General features: G+C 43.2%; 2 protein-coding genes across 10 annotated transcripts in view; both read right to left on the bottom strand.

The window, feature by feature from the left end:
* Positions 1–929: 929 nt before the first annotated feature.
* LOC148673784 (creatine kinase S-type, mitochondrial-like) lies at positions 930–14,301 on the bottom strand. 2 transcript variants are annotated; one of them, XM_088630619.1, is made up of 10 exons: positions 14,142–14,301; positions 11,198–11,367; positions 10,249–10,447; positions 9,904–9,999; positions 8,767–8,988; positions 7,891–7,976; positions 5,516–5,639; positions 4,155–4,289; positions 1,812–1,937; positions 930–1,168 (listed from the first exon to the last, which is right to left on the bottom strand). In XM_088630619.1, exons 1-10 carry the CDS (start codon positions 14,214–14,216, stop codon positions 1,052–1,054), a joined length of 1,350 nt encoding a protein of 449 aa, XP_088486745.1. In that variant the 5' UTR covers positions 14,217–14,301; the 3' UTR covers positions 930–1,051. The 2 variants fall into 2 exon arrangements, with proteins under 2 accessions (XP_088486745.1, XP_088486744.1); XM_088630618.1 differs by lacking the exon at positions 7,891–7,976 and adding an exon at positions 7,103–7,188.
* Positions 14,302–17,604: 3,303 nt separating this feature from the next.
* LOC148673783 (ras-specific guanine nucleotide-releasing factor 2) overlaps positions 17,605–27,733 on the bottom strand; it is a 106,974-nt gene continuing 96,845 nt past the window's right edge. For all 8 annotated transcript variants that reach the window (XM_088630613.1, XM_088630609.1, XM_088630610.1 and 5 more), the window contains 6 exons: positions 27,625–27,709; positions 26,837–27,034; positions 25,911–25,990; positions 24,360–24,477; positions 23,900–23,968; positions 17,605–22,817 (listed from right to left, as the gene is read on the bottom strand). In XM_088630613.1, the coding sequence (XP_088486739.1) occupies positions 22,725–22,817; positions 23,900–23,968; positions 24,360–24,477; positions 25,911–25,990; positions 26,837–27,034; positions 27,625–27,709 (643 nt within the window). In that variant the 3' untranslated portion in view covers positions 17,605–22,724. The remainder of the gene's footprint in view (positions 22,818–23,899; positions 23,969–24,359; positions 24,478–25,910; positions 25,991–26,836; positions 27,035–27,624; positions 27,710–27,733) is intronic.

Raw genomic sequence — 27,733 nt, 5'->3', positions numbered from 1 at the left:
ATCTTGTCTGAACTCTTTTTGCATGTTTCCTTGGTATCAGTATTTTAAGACCTGTACTGAGTTGTGATGGTCTGTTGAAAAGTTTGCTTGCAGTCTCCAGCTCTTTCCATCTGTCACACAGTCTTGTAACATAAAGTCTTACATGAAGAGGAATCATTTCACTTCTGATACTTGCGGTGTGAAAAAAGGAGAAAAATGATTCAAAGACATCTGCACAAATACTTGTTCTTGAAGTTGGTTATCGTTTAATGAAATGCTCGTTATTGATGTTTGTGCTGCTGACTTTGTTTTTGGTTTGGAAGATACTGAACTACTGTAGCTTCAAAAAGTATCAAGTGACTCTTCCTACTGTTAAGTTTTTAACACGATAAATCCAGCTTAGTCTTTAAATCCTGAATATAATGCCTTAAATATTGTTACTTAAATCATACCTTAGGATTCAGTGTGCAAATTGAAATAATAAATCATATTATGGTGTTACAGGCACAGTAGGCTCAGAGTGTTTAAGGTGACAATATCTTATTTCCCCCACTCAATTCCTTGTGGTGAGTTTTGAAATATCTCCTCAAAGTGTCATAGCTGTTATTGGTTTTTAAAGCACATTAAGTCAGAAACAAACGGGTAACGATAATTCTTATATGCTGTATATCTATCAAAATGGTCCGCTGTGTGTCATAATTATGATTCCTCACACTTATATAGTACTTTTCTGCTGAGTTTTAGTGTGTTGCCAATTGTGAGTTGCAGGGTGATATGGCTGCTGGTAAATTAAAAAAATATATATATAAAACAAAATTAAAAAATATATATAAAAGAAACAATCTATAGAATCTGGTTGTAGGTGTTTCAAAGATTAAAAGTTCATTGCTAAAAGAGAAACTAGGGTGCAGATGGATTTTTTTCACAGAACATAAGCACAGACACAGAGCTCTTTACTAGAAGAATTTATTAGAGGCTCTATTACGTGTAAGACCTTCAGTTCTGTCGCTCGTGGAAGCAGGGCTGTGGCTTTCTCTGCAGCAGCCACCCTGCTGCGCTCAGATCGAGGAGCTCACTTTCGGAACTGGGACAGGGGGGTGGGGACCTTGATGTCTTGACCCTTCTCCAGTCTCTTCTCACACTCAATGAGATAGTTGACTCCATCGATAACGAGCTGGACCAGCTCCACCTGAATGATAAGAGTGCCACAGTTACATCCAGAACCAGCGCTTACTTACAGAAACCAGACACAATGAAACAGTCCACAGGGAAGGACTTCTAACACTATGAAACATAGGCCTTTTCTGCGGATTTCTTTTGGGATTTTTCCTCTGTATGAGGTTTTACAATGGACAGATATAAAGATAATTATTTAATCAACAAAATTAAATAACAATAACATTGTCTGTAACAATAAAAAACAATCATGATTCAAGAGAGCTAATCTACAATCAGTTCATTTTGCACATGATAAATCAAACACTCATTAATTTAAAATTGGATTGTTTTTACATAATAGGCTAATGAAGTGGAAGAAAAGGGACATTGGACATGTATCTGTACCTAGCCCTTTGACTGGACTTTTATTTTCTGGAAATAGACAGCAATCTGGTAAAGCGACAAACCTGGACAAGGTGCAGAGACACTGCATTCAGGAATTTAACTGCAGTTTCAGGTATGTGAGGATAAGGGTTATGTTAAGGGCCCTGCATGAACAATTTAAGTTCAAGTCACGGCCTCTCTTTATTAGAAAGAAGTTGCTTCTGTTCCTGTAAGCAGTGAATAATTTTGTCGTTTCCCACAGATTCCAGTCTCGCAGTAAGAAGGTTTACCTCCGATCGACCAATACGGTCATTATTGGAAATATCAAACACGTCTCCCACTGCAGCAGTGTCCACCCCGCCGGTACCCCGCTTCTGGAGTCGCAGGTTATCCAGGATCTTGCTGAAGCGGGGATCCTGTGAAATCGAAGATGCTCGTTATGAAAGTGCAGCTTCATTAGCAAGGCGTTGTTCAACACACAATATAACTGTATAACTGCCTAGGACCAGGGGACACCACCAATCTATCTGAAATGCTCGTCCCCAGTGTAATCATAACTGTCAGACTCCTGATTTATGTGTGAGTACCCCCCCCTGGGATTTTATTTTTAGCGGGTTTTAGTAATTTAAAGTTTATTTTTCTCCATCTGGTTCCTTAAATAAGATCTGTCCCTGTCGCCCCTAGATTCTGCTGAATTATAGTAGACGTCGAATCGTTGTTTCTGTATGTTGAGCTACCTGCACATCGTAAAGACTCTGAATGAGGCGAGAAATCGAGAAAATTAATAAATAAACATAGGAAAGCCTTATAAGCTCTTTCCAAGTTGTTTCATCTGCAGTTTAACCAACAAATCTTCATCTAGAGATATTCTGCACCTGGGTGCTTCACAAAGGGTGTTACAGTACCAGTTGTGAAACAGACAAAAGAAACATGACCTGCTGGACAAACACACATTAAGTGTAGACAAGTGTAGGGTTTTACGTGCAGGTAGTAAAAGCATAAAGTATTATAACAAGTCAGGACACTGAGCTAGAAGAGGCTCTGTATGAGAAAGATTTAGGTATTTATGTTGACACGTCATTTACAGTTCATCCCCTAGATAATGTTGAGAGGCAATAACATAATGTCAAACATAATGTTTGGATATATTGCTCGAGATGTGGCATTTAAATTAAGGTATGTCGTGTTGAAACAAAGCTCTAGTGAGACCTCATTAGGGATACTGTGTGCAACTTTGCCATGTTCCAAACAATATACTGCTTCTCTGAGATCAGTTCATTCCCAGAGTCAGGGGAATGTCCCACACTGACAGGTCAAAGTAATGAAACCTTTTCAGTCTTGAACAGAGAAGACTGTGAGAGGACTCAGATGGTTTCTTCAGAATGAACGGTGAGACATGAGCCAGAGGAGGCATCTCTTTATACAAAGGGTTGTAGGAGCCTGGAACAAACGACTGCATCACGTTTGTCGGTGTAGATACCCAGGCTTCCTAAAGAAACAGCTGGATGTGGTCCTTGGATCAATTAGCATCAATTAGCTGCTAATAACCGAACGGACTCGACTGGCCAAATGGCCTCCTCTCGGTTGGACCCTGTCTTGTGTTCTTGTGGGCGGGGGCTGGTTGGACCCTGTCTTGTGTTCTTGTGGGTGGGGGCTGGTTGGACCCTGTCTTGTGTTCTTGTGGGTGGCGGCTGGTTGGACCCTGTCTTGTGTTCTTGTGGGCGGGGGCTGGTTGGACCCTGTCTTGTGTTCTTGTGGGCGGGGGCTGGTTGGACCCTGTCTTGTGTTCCTGTGGGCGGGGGATGGTTGGACCCTGTCTTGTGTTCTTGTGGGCGGGGGCTGGTTGGACCCTGTCTTGTGTTCTTGTGGGCGGCGGCTGGTTGGACCCTGTCTTGTGTTCTTGTGGGCGGGGGCTGGTTGGACCCTGTCTTGTGTTCTTGTGGGCGGGGGCTGGTTGGACCCTGTCTTGTGTTCTTGTGGGCGGCGGCTGGTTGGACCCTGTCTTGTGTTCTTGTGGGCGGCGGCTGGTTGGACCCTGTCTTGTGTTCTTGTGGGCGGCGGCTGGTTGGACCCTGTCTTGTGTTCTTGTGGGTGGCGGCTGGTTGGACCCTGTCTTGTGTTCTTGTGGGCGGGGGCTGGTTGGACCCTGTCTTGTGTTCTTGTGGGTGGTGGCTGGTTGGACCCTGTCTTGTGTTCTTGTGGGCGGGGGCTGTTATGGCTGCAGCTGGTTTCAATTAACCCCTCATTATCCAATTTCCCTTACACACCCCTTCCTTCACTATTTAAACCCTCAGTTCACCTGGTAACATCGCTCAGTATTAGGATCTCTTCCGCCTCCTGAGGTCACCTCGCCCTTTCCTCCTCAGTACCTTATCTACCTCGTCTGGACTCCCTCAGCGTCGACTCCTTGGTTTTGGTGTTTAGATTTCTCTCTCTTGCCTCGCCCCAGTCGGATTCGCTTGCCTCTCCTCTTGCCTACAACCTGGACTTAACCCTGCCTGGAATAACCATCCACTCTAGCTCGTCGCCAGCCTTGGATACCTCAGCTACCGGAGCGCGCCTGGAGACCCGCACAGGGTTCGTAAATAACACCGTTCTGACAACGGCTGCGTGTGGGGGTGCTGTCTGCTCACCTTGCTGAGGAGGGGCAGCCTGACATGCACCCCGGCCCGCAGCCCTGTGCCCAGGTTGGAGGGGCAGGTCAAGATGTAGCCCAGGTGCTCATTCCACATGAACTCCCAGCCGCGCTCTTTGATTAGCTTCTCGACCTTGAAAACACAACGAGAGAAGGCCTGCTCAGATCCTCTCCTCCCTCATGTGAGGACCACAGCAGCAAGCCAGGAGGAAGAGCAGCCAGAAGGTTTCTTCAATCAACAAGCGACATTGCGAGCCCAGGGTGAGCGAGCAGTGACCCCTGAAAATCTCTGGAATTCAAAAGGAAGGGCTCTTTTTAGGCAGGTCTCACGTCTAGTAATTCAGTGCTTCATCCTCGTGTGCAATCCTACAAGAACACACTGTTCTCACCAGCCTTAAGGGCCATGTCAATCCACTTTAGAATAAGAAACAAAGAACACACGCACATCAAATTGAATCTTTCATATTGCCTCCATTGTAAAATGGACTATATTGCACAAACTTCAGTTTTTTCTATGATGTAGCATACTAAACGCCTGGTGGTCACTGAATACTAAATGCACAGTTTCTGTACACTGTCAGAATAGATCTGCTACCACCAGGTCGTGCTCTGAATTTACTCTTTATAATGGGCCTTGACTATGTCCTCGTTGAGTGATAAAGGCAGCTTTGTCTAAAATACACACGTGCAAAACCTGTGTCCAGTCAGTACATCACAGCACATCTAAAGCGTGCTCCTTCAGATATGTTCTAATCCAAGCTGTAAGATTCTGAAACGTGTGGGCATGTGACTGAATAGGACACACATTTGTGAACAAGGCTCCACAGTCAAAGCGTTGTTCCTTTGCAGCCTGCGCATGCTGACGCAGCTCCCTACTCGAACCCCCTGTGACTGAATAGCCAGGTTTCCCTTCACACAGCCCTGAGGTAGTGCAACGACTGAGACACCTGGAAGGTCTTAGACAGCCCATCTATAGTTTTGCCAGCACGGAGGGATGGACGTGGGGTCTCGGAGCTGTCAACGTGAGCCTGCTGGGATACGGACCTGGTCGCTCGTGGGATCCCAGCAGGCACAGAGCCACATCCCAGACAGTGACCAATCCAGAGACAGGAGAGACACGTCACTGTTGTAACTGGATCAGTGCACCGGTCCCATTACATTAATTACTGGCAAGCAAATGGATGTCCAATTATTATTATTATTATTATTGTTGTTGTTGTTGTTGTTCTTGTTGTTATGATGTCATTGGTAGATATAGTGACCTCAGGAGATGGAAATCAGATGAAATCACAGGAAGCTGAACTCCGGAGATCTCTCACTATGTGGACAGTAGCTGCAGTGAAGACAGACAGACTGTACCTCTTTCAGGCCCCGGCAGAACCTCTCAAATACCCGCTTCATGTTGCCGCCCTTCTCCATGGAAATGACTCGGGTGTGGTCCTCCTCATTGATCCATATTAAGAAGGTCTTGTCAAAGTTATGCCTGCCCACAGGAAAGTAGAATTCGAACACATTTTCCGAGCTGAGTACGGTAATATAACATGCACAGATTTTCTGGTGTGAAAAACTACAAGAGATGTAAATGCAAGGTGAGCTAAGAAATTATTCCCAGTCAACCCCATGATTTCAATATTGTTTTAGCTGTCAAGGGCAAAAGCATATCCTTTTCTGTAGACTGTAAAGGTCCAATACAAAACAGCACTGTTATTTTAAAATATATTTCCCTAAATCTATAGAGATTTTGCAAAGATACTTTTTTTTTTACCACCCTATGGAATTTTGGATTTACCCCATCTTATCCTGTTATATTAATTAGCTGTAAAAGGGTGGTTGGGCACTGTTTTTCATTCTTTCATAAGCAGGTTGAACGATTGATATTAATTTACTCTTGCTCTAGAGTTACAGGTGGAATGGTTACATCTCTGTTGGATGGAATCTGTGTGAGCATTTTATTCTTTCAGGATCGTTCTGAAAATAGTTAATCCACAACATCAGCAGGAAGGATTTAGCTTGTTTTACAATTATCATGAACAATATCACAGAAAGGTTCCTTCATTCCATGGGGTTAGTTTGGCAAATAGTGATGATGGTAAACCGATACCAGGGTTATCTGCATCACCTTCTTATAAAAAAGTTAATATAATAGCATTCATGTCTCTTCAAACTCATTTAATCAAACCGGTGTAAGTAGGTGATTTCAAAGCTTAGTTTTATACATCAGGAAGCAAAGTTAATTTCAAGCCCAAGATTTTTCTAATCCAGCAGAATGTGCATGTTTCAAGTATAGTGCTGGGTGCCATCACTAGAAAGTGATTCATCTTTATGACTTAAATCAGAGTGGTCCAGTGTGGCCTTGGTAGGCTGACGTGTCTGCAGCTTGTCTAGGTCTCTCTAAAGCTCCAGAACCTGGAGAGTCAGGAGAACTTGGTCCAATTAAGCCAGCAGCAAGAAGTTCCACTTCAATCAGACTACGATAAGTCTTTAGTGCAGTGCACTGAAAGCACCACAGCTATGCAATTCAGATTTGACTCAAATATACAGATTGGGATTTCAGATGTGCAATTGTACAGTATTCAATTCCCAACATCGTCATGAATGCTTATACAATAATCCAAGTTCAAAAGTGACCGTGTGTTCATGTTCATGTGATCATTCAAATTGGGAATGTGTCGATAGTTAGAGCCATGCACCAGTCCTTTGCACAACTGTTTACGGATTTTTAACTGCATGGTCTTATTGATGGGGGTGATTGAAATGACACTGCATCACTGCATCACCTGTCCCAACACGTGGTTGCACGCTAAGCTGTCAGAATTGTCTTGCGTGGGCGCAGCCCCACCGAGCCAGCCTTGAGCTTCCTGAGATGCATGCCACGCGTGCAGGGCTCTGGCAGGAGGTCAGACAGGCATGCGGTCAGGCACGCCCACTCACGCCCCCGCCCCCTACCAGATTCCCCTGGCGTCTGGCCAGTCGCGCGCCATCCCGGCGCACGTCAACAGCGGGGAAACCGGCTTATCAAACAGGAAGTGGTCCTGAAGGTCAGAGAGGTCACAGGGAACAGAGGGTGAGGGAGGGATCCTAGCCAGCTAGCAAACGGAACGGCTGTGTAGCGCGTTCGGACAAAGCTTCTTTCTCCAAACAAGCAAGGAGCAGGGCTCAGGAAGTCACCTCACATTGCCTGCAACCGTTTCTATTGAAGGTTCAAATCCTGACCGGACCGCTGGGTCTCTCGGTAATAAAGTCCAGCACAGTCACTAATCACCTGTCCGTTCACTGCAGCAGGACAGTGGACAGCCCCAGGGACACACAGCAGGGGGCAACTCTAATGCACTGGGATTCATGAGCTTACCAACAGCTGCAAGAAAAAATACTGGCTCATAAAGTTGTTTTTGTTCAGAACCCTGTTCCTGCATAACCTTAACACTACCTTTATTTTGTATTACTATATTTTGTATGTAATAAAAACTGAATTGTATCTTACAAGAACATACTTACAGTGAAAAGAAAGACAATGGCTTCCTCCATAGACTGACATGATAGATTTTTTGTGTCACATTTTTTTTTTTTGGCACCCGAGCTGTGGTCGGGATACACAGTACAGTAGATCAGTGGTGTGTGGGGAAAAATACAGGTCCGAACTCAAGGGTGGGCACTCAGGGCTAGGGTGAGACTGGGGATGCCCTGTAAAGGCATTTTCTGGGGTTCTCGGTTCTACAGTACTTCTGCCTGCTTACCAAATCCCACGAGCGTCAGGCCAGTCTCTGGCCATGCCAGATGCGACGAGCAGCGGAGAGACGGGCTTATCGAAGAGGAAGTGCTCCTGAGGCGTGCCGGCAGGGAAGGAGCAGAGAATCCCGATCAACGGGCGGGTCAGGCGGGACCGATTCCGATTTGACACAGACCGCTTCCAACTTGCTGCCAACGTTCATTTTTCTCTAAAACCGGTCTTTACAGATAAGTCATCGGATATTGTAGCTTCGATTTACGTCCAACAGGGGAAGAACTGTTTCGCGAACATCAGGAACCTCATTAGGGAAGGGGTCTGCTGTGGTTATGGGACGTGACTTTAAATACTGGCTCCATTTACTGTAGATGGTTTTAAAGATCCAGCGGAGAGTGAGAAAGACGATACTGTAGTGCAACCAGTATACAGTACATACAGTACTGTACAGTACAGCAGGATCTCAAAGATTATCAGGAGCGAGAGGACGAAAATAGATGCCAATACACCTGTAAACTTTAATGACAGGTGGTCAAGAGTATGTGCAGCGCCAGCTGGCACAGGGAGATGTTGGAAAGATGTTTTACACTCATGTCTACTCAGGATATTGTTTGCTGACTTAGATATATTTATATAAATTAAATGCCGACTTTGCCTTATATTTGTCCAGTAATTTTTTTCTATTTCAAAAAACATGTATTGCTGTTGTGCGTGTACTGTAGAAAAAAGTAAAATCTCTGTTTCAAATGCAATTCCGCCTCGTAATGCAGCTGGGGGTGACATTAAGGGGGGGTCACTGTGCGGAACATCACCCGCCCCCTGCTTTCTGAGCGAACCTCTACAAACGCCAGCCCCCCGGCTATCGGAGCGCGAACCCCAGCCAGCTCACGTCAATGAGACTCTGCTGCTCCTGCTCCGTCATCTCGTTCAGCCGGTAGTATCTGCCGGCCAGGTCGGCTTTCAGGCCGGACAGGGCCTGCACGGCGACCCGCTCCACCTCCCTCCGCTCGGCGCGGGAGCAGGCGGGGGGCAGGCTGAGCCCCCGGATACTGCGGCCCGTGCGCACCCGGGACGACAGCACGTAGCGCTCGTCGAACTGGCCCGAGGTGATCTGCCGGGCGGAAAATAACAGGGGGCAAAGATTTTAGTGGGTTTGTGACCTTGTTGTGCATCATTTAATATTCGCGCGATACGGTCCGGAACCACAGTGTTGCCACCAGGGAAAAAAATAGTTGATTTAGTCATGGATTCCAATGCTCATTCGACTGTATCCACAACCTATTGCACTGTCAGTGACGGCACCCACAGTATAAGCGACTGACAGCTCAGCTGGAAACACTGGGTTTAATGCTCCTGACAGTGTCCAACCCTGCAGAATGTGCACGGAAAGACTTTCCACCGGAGCTCATTCAATAATGAAATGTGACAATATGTATCTATGAAGTTCACGTTGGTAGCTGCGTCAACGTGCGTAGGCAACAAAGGAAGAGGTTTGGTTTGGGTTTATCCTTTACGTTTACCTGTCCCTTTCCAATATCCATCTAATGTGATCACAGTCTGTATAGCCATGAGGAGAGTCACACTTGGAACAAGAAAGAGAGTAAGAGCGTACCCTGCAATCAATTCTATTGCTTAAAACTAAAACAAAAGTCAGCTGTTGGTAGCACTGAAATCTCTCCACATTACATTTCAGTTAAAAAAGCCTTATACTCACCTGGAATCGCTCTTGATTCAGAAAATACTACACTGTGTGTGTAAGACAATCCCATAGTATTATTTAAAAAAAAACTTTCAGTAACTATTTCACATGCAGTATGTGGAAAACTATTACTTATAGTTTAGCAATCAAATATCTCTTTGCTAGTAAGGGCATTTACGATATTGATAGGTAAAATATATTGAAGAATTCCCAGGAACTTCCAATGAATGCACACATGTCTAATGTACAGTATAGAAGAATAACCATCATTGTATCTTTATTATGTCAGTAACAATAATAGTACAGCCTATAATAATACGGCCTTACCTTCGAGCTGTCCAGGTCAGTAACGTGTTTCATGGTGCGCGGATCGTACCCATTGTGCCTTTCCTTGATGACAGGATCAAACAGATCAGCAAAAACCTAGGGATTCAAATAGCAGACCTGTGATGCTTCTCTTCTTTCAGATCATTGATGCATTTATACAGTAAGTGCATTTTGTACAGGTGCCCAGTCTAGTGACCCAACCCCCGGCCATGTCATACTATAATACAACAGTATTTTGCATATACAAGTAGTATCAACCACCTGTTGTATTCATGGGCTTCAAGTTAATATATTGTGTCAGTGAGTTCACCTTGTCTCTTTCCCTGTGAAGATGTGCTACAGTACCTCATAGCACTCCTCATCGCCAGCCACCATGCCCACGGTCTTAATGAAGGGGTGCCCAGGGTTGTCCACGCCGGTCTGGATGCATTGGTCCAGAGTCCAGTTTGCGGGGGTGACTTTGTCTCTAAGCCGGCTGTAAATGGCTGGGGTTAGGTTGGAGGCCATGCAGTTGTTGTGTTTGCGGAGATCTGGGAAGTCCGCACTGGAGGAGCAGAAGAGAGACAATTGCATGAGACGACAAGATACTCTTGGAGCGAGCCACACTCCCTTTAGCAGCTATCTATGGGAAAAACAGCACCACAAAATATTTGGTTATCGGAATTATCAGCTGAAGATATTGTAGCTCCCTCATCGGGCGGGGATGGTGGCACCGAAGAGAGAAGCAGTGGGGCGGGTGAGGCCAGCCCAGGGAGAGCGTGCTGGGAAAGAGGGGAACTTGTCTGGGAGAGCTGGGAACTATCAGGGACATTGTGAACTCCTGGAGGAAGATATTTGTTTGATTTGCTCTCACTGTAATTAAAGAGCACTGTACCTTATGGAAGTGTATCTGATATCCTGAACCTACCTATGCTAATCTCACTATATATTTCAATATTATGGGGGATACATAATACTGTACAGTATGTCCAGGAAAGAGTCTCCTAAAACAGGCATATCTGACTTTCACTGTTGTGGACACTGTAAATAGTTAACTAGCTGCCTATTAACAATCACATAGCTACTCCTATGTAACTAATAACCTTCTATTAATCTTCCTCCCATTTCATTGAAAGTTGCAGTCAGCTCTTAAATGAATACTTTATGAAACAATAAAACTTTACTACTACTAATCACTCCATTTCCGTAACAGAATGTGTATCCTGTGGCTATGCTGGCTTGTATCGCATTCGGCACCACCATTTTCAATTGTTTAAAAAGGAAACTGTCAGCCTAGGGCAGGCATCACGCACACCTTGGTGGGTAGAGTTTCCTCCTCTCCAGGTGGGCAGCCTGGTTGGTGTCGCTCACAAGGTACCCAGTGGCCAAAGCGCCGGCGCCCAGGCTGGCCAGGAGCACCGCGGTCTTGCGGCCCGTCAGCATTCTTGAGAACGTGCTTGCCATCCCCGACAGTCCGTGAGTCCGCTGCAGAGCCAAGGGTGTACACAATGGCATGAGTTTCACCGTGGAGGCTGTAAAGGCGGAGACTGCCAATGTTCCTCGCGCTGGCAGGATTAAATGCCTCCATCAGGAAGTAAAGTCGAGAGTTTCAGAATGACACTCTGCCCAACTCATTCATTAATACAAAGGGCTTTTTCTATTCCCAGTCTCAATGGCTGACAGAAATACTGTGTGTCGATCAACACAAACTGTGGCTACTGCCCGGAGAGGCACAGACGAAGCTGACTGTCACGATCGGAAACCCTTCCTCTTAAGGATGCTCCAGCCCTTCCTTGTTTATTCTTGATCTCCTGCACCTGCCTCCCGTTCCTGACCCTGTGCTATAAAAGCCAGACATTCCTGGGCTCACCTTTGGAAGATGGACACCCGGAAGCCCGCCTGCCCGCGAGTCCAGGAGCGACTCGAAGGCATAGTCTTCACAACGGCGTCCTGACCATCTGGGTCTGGGACTGGGAGCGCCTGGCCCCGTTACCCCCTTTTATTCCCCCGACCCTTCGCCGGATCCCTCTCCGGCTATTTAACTTCGTCTGTGTCAGGATGGATCACCCGGCTTTGGACATTGGCTTTCTCTGGACACTCACACAGAAACCCTTGGACTTGTTTGCCCTGGACACCCCCCCGAGCACCAGCGCACCTTGGACACGCCCCCTGCTCTTCTTCCAGACCCTATCCTAGCCTTTTTCCCCGTGTTTTCTCACTCCTCTCCGGATAGTGTTGTCTGCATAGGGTCCTGAAAGACGCTTCGTGACAGTGACTGAGGAGGTGGTGAAGGCCACCGACACTGGTGGATATCAGGCAGCAGATACAGTGTGGTCAAAGTGCGAGTGACATCTTTTAATGTCTGCTTGAAAGTCAGCCATGAGTCTGGGGTTTAGGGTTTAAGCTTCGCAGTGCAGATTGTACAGTACATCTTCTCTGGAATGATGCAAGCAAAGACGAGACCTGATTTACTTACAAAAAGATTTAAAATAAGAACACATGATGAACCAGAAATGTTTGTCAAAACCTGAAGAGAAATTTACCCAGGTTCAGCACCCATTCTTTCTACTTATGCTATGGCTCTGAGACAGCCAGAAACCATATGCATTTCTGGTCTAGGAACTGGCATTGCTCTTGTAAATGGAATTGGTGGATCAGTATGTCCATGGTTCATCCAGATGAAGATGTACAGTAGTATATTACAGGTCAGGATGTGCTTACTATCTTATACAAGATCAAGTTTAATGCAGGTTTAACTTCTCTTACTGCACTTAGGCATCATCATTGGAGCCAAAAGGTTTTCTATTTAATTTCAGAGATCGCTAAGCCCTTTATCCAAATACTTTTATCAGCTACTGTAAAAGTGTTTTTAAAAAGCAACTAAGAAATCTAGAAATTTACTACTGGGCACTTAAATTCTTCACATCTTTTAATTTTTTTTCACGGTTTAATGCAGCCTTTGTTTTTTTCTAAAATCTTGTCTTCCTGAAACAAATTTTATGACTTGGCACAAACACAAATCCAGGCATCACTAAAAATGTAAATACATTTTAGGAGACAAGGTAGAAAGTGTAGCTTTTGCCACTGTGCAGTAAAAATACATTTTTTGCATATACATGCACATATTTAGAATTACTGTATATCAATATAGTTAATAATTCTTTTATTATTTATTTTCTATATTTACTCCAGTCTGAGGTTGCACAATTTGGAGCCCCAGTCGGTCCCAGTGTGGTCTGTACACCAACAGAGCAGGAGCAGGAGTCCTTGTAGGTTAGTGACAGGAAAAGTGATATTAATAGAAACAGAGCTAGATTAAGCCATGTCCCAGCTGACATCAGACTGAAAACCGCATGATCCCCTGTGACATTCTTAACAGGTCAGGAGGATTTACAAAGGCCACCAGGCCAGAAACCAGAGCAAGGAACTGGGGAGCTTCTGACCAGAGAAACAAAATGAATTATTTTACTGATAGGACATTTGAATGTCTTCCTTTCACAACAACCCCTTGAAACTATTAATTTCAAATAGTTGAAACATTGTTTGTTTGCTGCGAAATGTTTCACAAGTACATTAAGAACGGGGATGATCCATCTCACGTTTTTCATTTTTTCGGAAAACACACGGCCACAAAGGAAAGATGTGAGCATACTATGAAAAGCAGAAGCTTGTTAAATACCAGTTTTGACAGAGCCATTATGTTTCAAATTACTATAATAATAGAAAAGCTAAATCATATGTTGACAACTACGTTATTGTTCCTATTAAAAAGTACTTGTAGTGAATACTAACACTAATAATTTAGTCCTGAACCAGAAACCTCAGAGCTTTCTCCAAGAAAAAAAATGAACTCTGATAAAAAATTGATTCATAAACTTTTGCCTTACTCACCCACACCTTTTTAGTGTAAGTTTAATTGAACAAAGAGGATTGTTCCTGCTTAGGATTTGAAAACTTTTTCAAGGGTTATGCTGTGTAAATTCCATGTTGACATTCAAATGATAAATTCCAGTCTTACATAGTGATGCAAAGGTATATGTGTTTAGTTGTTTTCTAAAATCTTTCACTGATTTACAACCTAATTTGTCCTGTATAATTGGACACGGCTAGCTGTCGTATATGAGTTTTCATTATCATAAAGTTCCCTTGCCAGTCTTAAACACATCATCTCACCACTATCTGTAGAAAATCAAGGAGGAGATACAGTACGTACTGTATACTTGTGTGAATAATCTAAATAGGAGCTGCAGTCACAGTACCTGTGGAGCTGTAGAGGTGAAGTGGGTCCCTGCTGCGCTCTTCAGGAAAAGCCAAGTGTGGAATGAGCTAACCATATCCCTGGAGCAGGATTAGTGCTGATTGCCCTGGCCAATCCTATTTCCACCAACAGCATGCAAGCCACATGTGCCTGCAGGGCAGTGTGTGCCCTTGAACACACACGCTACGGTCATCAGCTGCAGGTGGCTCTGTTCAGCTTCCTCGTGGAGCACTTTTTCCTGGAAGGCTCAGCATCACACCTCTCTGGTCACCACAAACACTTGCTGCTGTTAGAGCTCATATCCTTGGAGATACGGGGTGTCAATTCTTCTGTCAGCTGGGTTTCAAAAGGCTCGTAATCAACACTGAATGGAAATGTAATTCTAAATGTCTTATGTTTCCTAAATGTTTGACAAATGCCTGGATGGTTTTGATAACTGCTCTTCAGCAGTGAGCGTCAGGTAGTTTTCTTTCTTACAAGCACTAAGCACTTGGAAATGTTATATTATGTTTTTTTATTATCCCAATTATCTGTTTTATACCAAATGACAACCTTTCAAAAGTATTGGATGGATGGCACAGCTGTTCAAAATGCTTCTGAAAGGAGAAACAAAAGCACAATCAGAAGCAAAGTCAAGAGAAGACGAGAAGAAAGAAGAGGGCAGAGAAACAAGGGTCTTCTGTGAAGAAGAGGAGGAGATGTCAGATAACATATGAGTCTCTCTGGGAAGAAATCGGGGCTAGAGGCTGTCCAAGAGGGGACAGAAAAGATGCTATGGATTTTTTTCTGTGGAGCCACAGATGGTACACTTCTTTTTTTCTCATTTAATAAAATGTCAAATATCCCTCATCCAACAGACATGGATAGGTGCAGTAGTGCCTGTGTGACTGAGGCTTTCGAGAGCTGAAAGTGCTGGATGCCACCCTGACAAAGGCAATGAGAGAGCCAGGCTGACTGGGAAGCTGTAGTTTCCATGACATGTCAACAACAGAAGTCCAATGGGAGTTCAGAGGTCTGAGTGGGGAGGAACATCGGTCTGCACGATGCAAAGGGACAAGTGGAGACTAATTCCACACTGAAACATATACAACAAAATAATAAAACACACATCGTGTTGGCTGTTGCATCTTCCTCTGACTTTTTCTTCTTTAGTTTTCAGTGTGGTACTCACCTTTGCGTGTTGCAGGGAGACTTAAGATGGACGTGTTTTCAGTCCTTGCAGAAGAAAGTGGCCGTGGCCTGTTACGACCTGTCACAAGCAGAATCACGCCCAGGGTGCACTGTGGAACGTTTAATCTTATCAGTCACATAATTGTGATGACCGACTTCCAGTGATATGAAGCCATGCCTTTTACCAGCAGAAAAGGTGTGGATATACTGCAGGACAGCACCTCTTCTCAGTCACCCGAGATCTCTTGATTTGAATCTTATTCTGAAAGTATCATCATGTAGACGCGAGCAGGAGCAACACTGGGGTGTATCTTAAAAACTTCAATTTCAGCATTTGGGATCAAGTCACATAAATAAAATGGGAGTATCTGAAGGCTAATATGGGAAAATAAGTTTAAATCCGGAATGGAAAACTCCGGTCCCAGAGAGCTACAGGGTTTTGGGGTTTCTATGGATACAAATGTGTTCCAGACACTTACACATTGCTGATTTAGGGGTGATGTGAAATTCCTACTGGATCATGGCTCTCCTGGACCTGGGCTGACCATCCCTGGTCATATTAAAAAATGAATTGAAACCGAAAAGTTTTATTTGAAACATGTTGGTTAACTTTACTCAATGTCCTCGACATCATGTGAGGTTATTTTTGAAGTTCTTCTTTCTGGCTGCTTCGTTAACAGCGTTTTGCAGAGACCAGATCGGCAGCCTTATCACGTGTAGTAGCCAATCGCAACGTTGCTCGTAAACTCATCGGGGAGTCTTGACCATAAAACTGATTTGTTCATCTTCATTGAGGAGAAAAACTCCTTGCATGCGTACGTACGTACTACCAGACATTGCTATGATTCTAGCAGACGCAGAAACTAACCTCGGAAAACTCTCTTTCTGTCTGTCTCCTAACTGCAATAAATACCTGAATTCAAGCCGATCTTTTACAGCAGCATTGCTCTTCTATTGTCCAGCTGCTGTACAAACCGTAACTCAACCAGTGAAATCCCATTGGCACAAACACTAATTAGTTGTGTTTTAATGGCCCTCCCTGTGACTTGCATTCTTATTGGAGCAGCAGTATTTTAATGGGAGGTTTAGTTTCCCCCTGTAAATGACTGAACCCGAAGATGACCTCCGCTGCGTCAGAGCCAACAGCTGAAACAACCCAGGAAGGCGGGTTTTGAGAAGAGGTAGTGCCATTTTAAGTTACAGTACATTGACAGGGAAAGGTCAAACACATGGTGTTCTTGGAGTTATTGGCTTTTTTGGTACATATGATTTGGTTAACAATCTAGCACGGGTGTCGGAAGGGACGAACCGCGGAATGGCAGGAGAGCGAAAAAGACCCTCTCCGTAGCGGCGAGACGGGGGTTAGCCCGGGCTCAGCTGTTCAGGAAATGCCGTATAGAGACCTATGCCCTCAGGTAGCAGATGTGGGGCGACCTGGTGCTAGGCGGGTTTCAGGACATCCGAACCTCACAGCTGAGCGAAGGAGCAGAGCAGAAGCAGGAAGTAAACAGGCTACACAACAAGACACACCAGAAAGATATGAATAATCACAGGGAACTAGGAACAGGAGAGAAGTACAGTAGAGCACCCTCTAGGTGTACTGGGCGTGACAAATCAACTGCATGTTGCAGGTTTGCATCAAATTGTTAGTAGTTGAGTGGAATTTCAGTTTGACTGGAACTGGAAGAAACTGCAGCTCATCTAAGATACTTTTATTTTTCATATAGGCATGGAATAAGAGCAGATATACATTCTGTTTTTAGTTGATGGGGGACAAAACGAGATCTCATATAGTAATGTACAAAGAAGATGCTCAGTTGAGCTGTTATCAGTCAGGAACATGCTGGAATATAGTCAAATCGACAACTGAAAACCCAAACAGCCTGTCTTGTAGCTCCACAGTTAGTCATTCCTGTCTTAACCAATCCAATTAACTGACTCAACTGATCAAATATCATACATTATGTCCCATGTCTTTACAAATCACTGTGTAAGGGTAATCTGTAAAATCTGATGGATTATGGCTCCTGTTGTCCACCCCAGTACTATCCTAACACACTGCAGCAAAATGGATACAGTGTCATTCTCTTAAGGGAGAAGATACAGTACCTGAGTTTTGTGTGATCTGTGATCGGAATGTCTGAACAATCTGTTTGTTAAGGCCTCTAGAGACTTGCCCTAACCCCATTGGTCTCTTCAGAAGACACAAACATCTCATTGTTGTGACATCAGCAAAATAACTATATTTATAAACTGAAACTAAAAAAGGTCAGATAAGCAAAAGAAACTTCAGCTCACTTGAAATACTTTTATTTTACATATAGGCATGAAATAAGAGTAGCTGTACATTCTCTGTTTAGTTAATGGGCAAAAGAACAGGATTTTATACAATAATGTACAAAGCAGATGCCCAGTTTAGCTGTTATCAGTCAAGAACATGCACAACATGCTTGTCTGTGCACTTGTCAATTAACACAGTGTGGTATCTGGCTGTTTAAAATGTATCAAAAAAGGTTTCTCATATCAACTTGCTACATTTTTTTCAATTTTTTTTTGCGCAGTGAAACATCCAAGTCTACCATAGCTTACAAAACAAAATCAAAATAAAACGGATGAAATATGTCACAGCAGAACAATTCAAAAACTTTAAATAACAATGCTATACAATACAATTCTTAGACACGCTATATACAAAGAGGATCAAATAAATATCTGACAAAATAAACACAAAGACACACAGAGCTGGCAACACAAGCAAAGTTTTACAGCTGAGAGTGAGGCTTTCTAACTACTTTCTAACGATGTTACTGCTCTCCCTTTCCTCAGACCTTATTAAGTGCTTTCTTTTCACTTTGCATGGAAGAGCTACAATATGTCTTTTCATTTGAACTCCTGTGTGATTTTCCTCTACTTTCACCTGGAGCACACAGCAAAACAGAAGGTGTTTGCACTCTGAAGGAATAATACCTTGCTACAATACAAAGAAAGTCTACTTTGGTCCTCAATATCTCTTATTTCAGAGACCGAAATCTGAAGGTCACATGATGGTATTATATGTTAAGGGTTCTGTAGCAAGATAGTGTAACCCACTATATCAATGAATTGGTATTAAGCAAACCACTTTCAATGGTGACATTAACTCTACACTTTGAAAGGCATAAGGAAAACATGTCATACTACAGAAATTGTTCATACAGTATATCAAAGCGGACTTCTTTTTAACTTCTCTTAAGTAGCAACTCCTGGCTTAATATACAAGAATTCGGTGCTTTTCTAAAATAAAAAGTCTCAATGTAATAAGCTAAATAGCTAAGTACATGGTATTGACCAGGCTCCCTCAAAGATGCTCTTGTGTTTTGAGTTTATTTATTAGAATGTGGTCACTAGAATGTGAAACCAACTGTTAAAGCTAAACTGCATTAAGACAAGAGGATTATACACACTCAGAGCAGCTAATCCTGAATAAAAATGTCTGAAGCATTCAAATAGAATATCCATCTATCTATATTAAAAATAAATACATTGATACATATACTGTATACTATAAAAATAGTTACTGACATGGGATAATATTTTAGATCAATAGCAGCATATCCATTATTTGTCAAAACATGCTTCGTACCAGTGGAAAACCACTTGGAGGATGATTCATGTAAGAGTAAGACAGATTTCCACAGAACTAAACCTCAGGGGTGTATTTAAAGAAAACACCGAGCAGTGATTTTCTGTGCGCCTCTGTTCCTCTGTATAATGTTGAAAGACTTTAAATAAAGATTCAGAGCTTTTCTTTTCATCTGTTGTCTTAGATAGATGCTTGGAGAAAATGGGTCACTTGCTCCCTGCATAAACATAATTAATCTGGGCAGTTTTAAGAAAGAAAGGAATGGGGAAAAAAAAGTGGCCCGAAAGCAAATGCATTCAACTTCACCATAACAAAAAAAAAACTGAGCTGCAGAATGAATCCTTCTTTTGAAGCTTTCAGTATGGTGTGCTGATGACTACTGCACTTAATAACGGAGAGAATGGGAAACCGACAGACGAGATTAGTTCAGGGATGAAGACACCAGGGGGAGCCACTGGCTCGATGGAGAATATTATTTTTTTCCATGTTCCGGTCCAGGCACTGGTGTGTGTCACACAAATATAGCACGTGGACGTTCACTATGTGACTGGGTCTGAGCAGGAATCACTTTTCCACACACTGCAACGCGTGCAAGCGATTTTCAGACAAAGGGAGTGTTCCTGCATCTTGTGCTTCACTCGTCAGAACTGATGCGAAAAGACGCCAGAGAGACAAGCCCGTGGAAATGCAGCACACAGTGATCACTGCCTGCCCGCGAGCGCACAGTTCATGAAGCTTCAGTCACGAGCTGTACTTTCAATCCTGCCGTGATTAAACGCCTTTAAAAAGAGAGAGGCTGAGCATACAGTACTAATGTTAGAATCGCTTTTCCTCACCATTGCGATTTTTTGAGCAGATTTTGGAACTGTTCTCCTGCATAAATGAAATCAAATGTCTGACAAATGTTTGCACATCCTTTACAGAACACTTAAGTTGCTATAAAGAAATGCAAGTGTGCCATGTGATTTGTTTAAAATTTAATATGTATAAAACCAAACTTCACTTTTTATTTACTCATTTCCATTTCCCTCCATTCAGAAATATTACCGGCAAACAATTTTTAATCTCTTCTTGCATGCTCGCTGAGCAAATCTTTGTTCACAATACAGAGCAACAGTAGAACACATACTCATTGATGGCTTTATTCTGTACTTTTTTTAGGAACATAATCGACATACTGTAAACAATCCATTGTATCGACTACTGTAAAAGTAATGACTTTAGCTCTCTGAGAGATTTAAATGTTGCATGTCTGTATGAAATGAAATACAATAATCTCTCCTCCTCTCACCTTAGAATTTCTTACACAGCTAGCTGGATTTTAGCACTCAAAGCTTAAATAAAAATTTAGATGGGGGTGATTAAATATTTACTGCTCAAACCATTACTTATTTATCTACACACTGCATGCTGAGAAAAATGTAAAGCATGCACACAGGACCTATTTCAATGCAGCTACCTGTAGCACAAAGCAACACAATTCAAAACGAACAATCCTGTTCCAGTATATAAATAGAGTAAATTCACTTGTGTGTTCACCTGTTAACTACTGTTTCTCATACAAATCTTGAGAATACCATCAAAGAAACTTTCAGGTGAAAAATCTAAAGGAACATGCTTAAAAGCAGTGCCTATTTTAGTTTAGCCTGCTTAGATTATGATTTATTCTGCTTCATAGCTTGTAGTCTTAGCTCCCTTAGAAGATGCAAAGGTTACACAAATTCCTATTTGCCTTCCTATTTGCATTCTCTGTCAGGAAGGCAGCCCTGGATTGTGGGTGACATCGTAGCATTTACAGAAAGGGCAAGACTGTGAAATGTCATTAGCACCGCGCTGAGTTCAAACTGGATATTACAAAGCAATGCAAGAAATGACTTGGAAATACCCGGGAATCTTAAATAAAAGATGAGGTTTGTTTAAGGAAAAGCACATGCCACATTGCAGTATTTTAAAAATGTCCTAACAAATTTGGAAAAGTGGAATTGTCTGCTATGAGTTTTTTTTTTATAATTCTATACCAAAGAATGTTGCTGCATCTGAGTTTTCATATGAAAGGCCCTTAAGTAACTATTTAGAGAATGGGCAAGGAGATGAGAAGTACTTTTGTTCACAGAGAATTGTTATCAGCTTGTGTTAATATTTACTCATTTTTACTCTCCCACCCCTACTCTCCTACAGCTCCCTCTGTAGCCTCTTCCTGACCAAACCCAGTGCCCCTGTCGTTTAAGTCTGTTGCCTCTCTGTGATCCTTGTAGTGTTTCCTGAAGTGGGTTCAGGAAAGGTACAGGAAAGATGAAAGGAGTAATAATCTCCCATAACCTCAAAACACAATTTTTTGGGTGGTGGGGAGCTACTGTAGATGAAGCTACCCAGGTATACTAAGCCATATAGCCCAGACCCTGCTTTTCTCTCCAGAAACAGCGGGATGAGACTCTGGGATCAATCAGCCTCCCAACTACCAAACAAGCTGGATGGGTCACCCAACCTCCTCCTCTTGTTCATAACATGTCTTATGCTCTTTTGCACCTCACCGAGTTTCTCACACACTACACTATGATTCTGACTGATGGGTTATTTGAGAAAAGGAAGAGGTGAGATTGTGGAGGAAAGGGATAGGTATTTCCTTCATCTTTTCCCTCCCTACAGACTTTATCCGTTATCCTCCGTCTTCTCTCCACTGTGGAGAAAGCTGTCGTGTAAAATGTGTTACTCCAGCATGTCTGCAGTTCAGGGAGGAAGGAACAAACAAGCGAGTCTTCTCCTGCTTGTGAAGGGCTGTGGGACGCAAAAGCAGTTTACAAATCCTCTGTTTTTATTGGAAATATTGTAACATAAAGCTACACTAGGATGCGGCATAGCCATTCTTGGAGCAAAGTTCTCTGTTAAAGAATGTAATTTCTTGCTGATAAAAATTAAATATATGTATAATACAGTGCAAATTTAACAGAAACTTCTAACGTACTGTACAGACAATCTAGTCTGTTTTGATTCAACTTTTAAATTTCACAATGGAAGATGCCTTTGACACAAACCCTTTAAATTATTAGTCAACCTTTCTGGTGACGCAATAGCTAACAATCCTAAACGTAACCACGGAACAGGAGAATGCAGAATAGACTATCAGGGAACTGGGACTAAGCTCAGAGTAGCAATATTCACAACTGCCACCGCTTTCTTTCAGGCTTTTCAATTTCTGCTTGTGCAGCCACAACCTGGGTTTCTCAGATCGGATTAGGAGCTGGTAATCCAGACCTCGTAAGATTGAAGAAAATACTTTATCCCGTCTGGTGCGGAACTGGATCTGAGCCTGCTGACTTCTGCAACTCTGCAGTCTCAGGATCTGAGGGTGAAAACCATGAAGTACTCATATTTATGTGTTTTTACATGCTACATTACTCCTCCACGCATGCCTTCTGTCTGCCCCTTCATGTTCGGAAAAGGAAAGATAGCTATGATGCCCTCTCTAGTGCTTCTACAAGACCCACACAAGCCCTTTTTTCCCTTTGATCCAAACTTAACAGTCACGTCCATCCTGGACAAAACAGTGCATCCAGTAACAAATATCTCGACTGTAAGTGTTGCTCACCTCCTGCTAACATGGGGCTCTTACCTCTGGCAAGAATCCCCTCTCCAGCTCGCTAGTCTATGACTTGCCCCCTTCCTCTCTTACCGCGCCCCTCGCTCATTCATGCTAGCTCTGCCTGATTCACTCCGCTCCTGTCAGTTCAAGGGCACGCCTGTGCGCCAGCTGCTGCTCTCCCTCCTTTCTGACGTTGCGGGCGTGGTGGGCCATCATGCCGGCAGCCTGGGTTCGATCTTCAAGGACAAGTCGTAAAGGGTGTCTTCATCCATGGTGAGGGTCTTGTCAAGTAAGAACTGAGTAACCTGGCAGACGGGGAGACACCAGCAATGAGACGCACTCCGGAAAAGACACAGCGATGCTCAGATAATGCCCACAGAAAAGCTGTATTAGAGATGCTAATCTGCCCGCCACTAACAACGTCAAATGAAATTGTACATGGGACGCTGCCTCTTTTTGTCTCTGGCCCTGCCCTCTGGACCTCCAGGTCTGGCAATGCTGTGATCAATTTGTTGCCTTTGTCCATAACACAACTATTTCTAAACTAATTGAAATGGCATTCAGCATTGTAATTGATCATATGGCGATACTAGTGATTTTGACTTACTGTACTTTATTGTGCCAGATGGCAAATTTGCTTTGCAGGCAGGTAAAAGACGTAACACAATACACTGTACATAATACATTTAATTCCTGTCATATATATGTCACATATAACTTGTCACAAGTGATAATGTGGAATATTGACTTTAAGTTTTATTTTTATTCTGAACCTGGTCATTTTGTTTTCTTCACCAACTTGGAAAGTCCAGGTCACTAAAACATATACTTGAGAAACCCATACTCCTGAGGGGGATTGGAAATTGAGTGCACACAGCTCTCATCATCTTATCAAATTCCACAGAGAGCCAGTGCAAGGAAGCTAAAATGCATTTAACTTTTGGAGCAGCTGAGGCTTGAACAAGCTGCAATTTATTAGAAGCTTGACTGAATACAGCTCCTCTCGAATTCCAGTTGCATCGGGAGATTCATGGTGGATATCACTCTCTTCTGAGAGAAAGTGCTGACAGCGGGACCCTCTTTCTCTCCCCTGAACCCTGGCAGAAACAGGTAACATACCACTGAGATCAGGAGGACAACCAGGGCTCACAAACGCATCCCAAGATCCCAAGTGAAGATGACCATTGAAATTTTCCAACTGGCTACACCTGACAGTCCCTCTCAGTACATTCCAGTCCAGCCACAGCATTGATGTCAGTGGCTGGACACAGCACCTGTTCTAACCAGCATCTTCTGGTTTAATTGATCTATAGCAGACATCAGAGAATTTTTAATAAAAAGTAGACTCTGTGTGGCGACCGGCAGGTGACTGCAAGGTGAGTGATACCTTTGGTTGGTGCTCTATTCTGTAGGGGGTCTGCTGGAACTGACGAATCTCCCGAATGATATGGGATATCTGTCACAGGGACAAAACCAAGCAGCAAGAACACGTGTTTAAATGTGGATCTGCACTTTATGTACTCTGCATTCCTTTTTGGATTATCCGCAGCAGAAATTAAGACGCTATTTGTTGTTTTTGGAATTTTAGCTAATGACTTTAAACAGTGACAATAAGATCACAACACACAGAGAAAAAAAAAGTGCTTATGAGAAACTTCTGTAAACACGGGACATAAAAAAAATGGGAATTCTTAAGTTTAGCAACATACTGTAATTTAAGACATGACTGAAACAAGAGGAACATGTTTATTTAAGATTTTTCTGTGTTAAGTTACAAATATTTTAACCCTAATGCAGAGCAGGAACACAAAACGATCTAAAGTCCTCAATAAACGTTCTCCTCATACCATCCTCATCTTGGAGAAGTTAACCAGGCCCTCTTCAGTAAAGTTGGGGGTCCCCTCTTCAATAAATGCCAGGTCTGTTAAATACATCCCCAGGTACGGAACACAGGGAGGGTTACAGCTGAGAAACAGAGCAGGCAGATGACAATTAAAACCGACCTCATGGCATTTCTGGCTCTCCGTGTTCTGTGATATAATTTGTTTCCCGGCTCACTTTTGAGCCCCAGTCACTGACTGAAATCTCGTTTCATCATTGCAGTTAAAGGTACTTGTTATTGCAGGTACTGTAATATATTTAGGCACTGTATAACACCAGAACATCGGACACAAGAAATACAAGAAGACATGAAACATGGTAAAAATTGAATGATAAGAAATCAGGTAAGGTCAACTGTAAGGTAAACTTGCACCTGTTGAAACCCTGTATATGGGCTGACATTTGCTGTCGAAATAGGTGATGCCTGTGAGCATTCGGACACACATTCATCGCATTCTCAACATGATGAAGTCAGAAGAATGAAATATTCTCCTACAAATCAAAGTAAGATCTGCCCATCCATGCTGACATAATGTAAATAATTATATCAAAAATAGAACTGTAAAACAAAAGATTAAACCAGAACATTTTTACACTTTGCATAAGTTCTAGATGTAAATCATCACAAAATAAAAAGTAATTATAAAAAATAAAAAGAAATTGCATAAGATTTAGTATTCACAGAATAATACCAAATTATGGAAGCACATTGCTGCCACTAAGGGAAAAAAATTCTTTATGAATTATCTCGTAATTACGAGATAGCAATGCTTACGTCAGTGTATGTACAACCTGTTACGCTGTGCACTGAACGCATGTAGACGCTACGATGAACTTGGCTGGCACTTTCAGTTTAATGAATGACTTTCAGCAGAATGTGTACAGATTTCGACTGGGGTTTGGTCATAATGAAATCTTGCAATTTTGAGCAAATATGAACAGAATCATTACAAGCATGAGGACCAGTTTTGTGGGATTTAGAGATCAAAGCAATGATGGTCCCGTTAAGAACAGTTGCACATGCTCTCACTTCCACTGCTTAAACCTGTAAGTCCGCACATAGTGATATAGGTGATGTTACGGACATGGCCGACATCACAGGTTGTGCGAGCTGGTTGCCAGCGCGGTGACGTCACCGCCCTTCCCTGTGAAAAGCAGGGATCTGAGGGGAGGTCTCCCTTTAGCTCAGCTGGCTGGTTCCCTGTTGAGCGACGCCTTTTCTTCTCTTTTCAGCATGGAATAACCCTTTAACGTGTTCCTTTGCAGCCTACGCATGCTGACGTCACTACCTACTTGATATACAGTAGGTATTATATGACAATCAATTGCGTGAGCACATAAAGTATGCGAGAATTACTAAGTCATAATTACGAGAGAGTTTTCTCGGAATTACGAGATAAGGGTGAGGATTGTTTTTTTCCTTGGTGGAAGCAATGCGCTTCCGTACCAAATAACTGGGATTATTGTCAAAGGAAATGTGAAAGGGATTGTAAGAAAGAAAAAGAAGAATGACCTACTTTTTAAGTGTTTCTCTTAGGTTTTTAAATCTGCCTTCTGATGACACCGTCTTCTGCAGCTTGTCCATCAGCGCTTTGGTCTACATGAAAGCAGAGGTGAAGCGTCACCTTCATTGTCCACTTTCATTCAAAAATGAAAATGCTTCTGAAAAATAATGTCTCCTGTCCAGCTTTGGAAATTCTAATATATGTAGTATCTGAAATATGCCTTAAGCACATACATCTTTTTTCCGATTCAGAATGACAATATAATTTTGCCCTCCCAAGTGGAATAACCCGTAGAGTGTTTCACTTCTTAGCTGGCAGGTATTAATCTTCGAATTCATTAGCTACTAATTAACAAAGGGCTTAGATGGGCCAAATGGCCCCCTCTTGTATGTAACCTTTCTTCTGCACTGATGAATTGTCATTCCCCGCTACCTCACACAGGGGAGGGCGAGAACAGTGTATTCAGAGCTTCTGCTCAGGATCACAGAGCTCAAACCACAGTCCAGCCAGCGCCTTCACTGGCACAGACAATCAGGAGGCCCCAGCATAGACTTGTACACAGCAACAGGTGGCAATAGTTGCAGTTCTACATTTATGGACACTTACCCCTCCTTCTAATTAAACAGGATTCATAGGTAGATTCTGGGGGGGGGTGATAGCAGACAAGTTCAACTCACCTCAGCTGCCCTTACTTGTAATCATTCGTGACATCCTATCCCCGATTTAAAAAAGTATAAACACTATACATGAGCCTCTTCTCCTGCAGATTCATCCACCCTTGCAGCTGCCCTCTGGTGTGCACCTCGCTCTGTCCTCAGCCCAGTGGGCGAAGCCAAATCTTACTGTGACTGAACACTCAACACACATCTTTCACTGCTTTACATTCTTGGGTGCTGTTACTCCTCGTGCACAGTCGACCTGGGCCGAGCCCCCCCCACCTGTTTAGACACCTTGGCCCATGTCTTCTTCAGCCTGTAGATGGCGCTGCGGTTGAGGGCGGAGATGATCTCCAGCACCCCATTGTAGTTGTGCAGGCAGCGGCAGATGTCGCCCACTGCTACCCACTTCTCAATGGAGTTGGCCCGCGAGCCCACGTCCGTGTGGCTCATGATCTGGGAGGCGACCAAGTTGCTCATCTGAGGAGAAACAGGTGGAGGAGTAATGGCAGACAGACAGCACGGACATTAAATCACGAGGAAGCCCAGCTGCACAGTGCATCAGAGCAAGAAACACGGGCGATTTTTAAATCGCCTCCTGCCCCTCTCCTGTCTGTAGTTCCTCAAGGCCCAGTCCTCGGTCCTTACCTTATCAAAACGTACTGTATATGGTTACTGTTAGGTCAGATTGTTAATAAATATGCTGTTGACTTCCACTGTTCTGCTGCTAAAACAGATCTTCCTGCATACATCATCAAATCCTTATGTTTCTCGATCAGGACTAGTCAAATGTCTAGAAGATATACAATTGGGTGGAGGGGGCAAAAATTATCTCCAAATAAATAAGTATAAGCCCGAGATGTTTTTAATTGGCAGACCTCATCAGATTTCTAAGGTGATCACTTTTGGTGACATAGAAATTGTACAGTATGTGTATTAGAATGCTTGTGCTGCAATGACACCTACAGTATTTGAAAACCATATTTTCTAAGAAATGGCAAGTACGGTGTTTTTTAAGTACAGCATAACCAGAATGAGCTGTCTTGCAAGATCAGGGAGGCCCTACTTACATCATTAAAGTGCTGACTTGTCTTCATGATGTAAGGGGTTCTTTCCATCTTATCTACCTTCATCCACCCTTGGCCAAGAAACTCCCTAAAAGAGAAGAAGTGTCAGAAA

The sequence above is a fragment of the Lepisosteus platostomus genome, chromosome 4, assembly GCF_059453375.1.
Source record: "Lepisosteus platostomus isolate fLepPlt1 chromosome 4, fLepPlt1.hap1, whole genome shotgun sequence".
Taxonomy (NCBI): Eukaryota; Metazoa; Chordata; class Actinopteri; order Semionotiformes; family Lepisosteidae; genus Lepisosteus; species Lepisosteus platostomus.
Note: the sequence above shows the minus strand (reverse complement) of the source record. Positions and strands in the feature narration are given on the sequence as shown.

What these genes read in the sequence shown, in the direction of transcription:
- LOC148673784 (XM_088630619.1), bottom strand. Translation starts at nt 14,216, where the DNA reads ATGGTTAGCTCATTCCACACTTGGCTTTTCCTGAAGAGCGCAGCAGGG. An exon ending in GCGATGAGGAGTGCTATGAG is followed by an intron (nt 10,000 to 10,248) that starts GTACTGTAGCAC and finishes TTGAATCCCTAG; the next exon opens with GTTTTTGCTGATCTGTTTGA. An exon ending in ACCGTATTGGTCGATCGGAG is followed by an intron (nt 1,169 to 1,811) that starts GTAAACCTTCTT and finishes CTTATCATTCAG; the next exon opens with GTGGAGCTGGTCCAGCTCGT.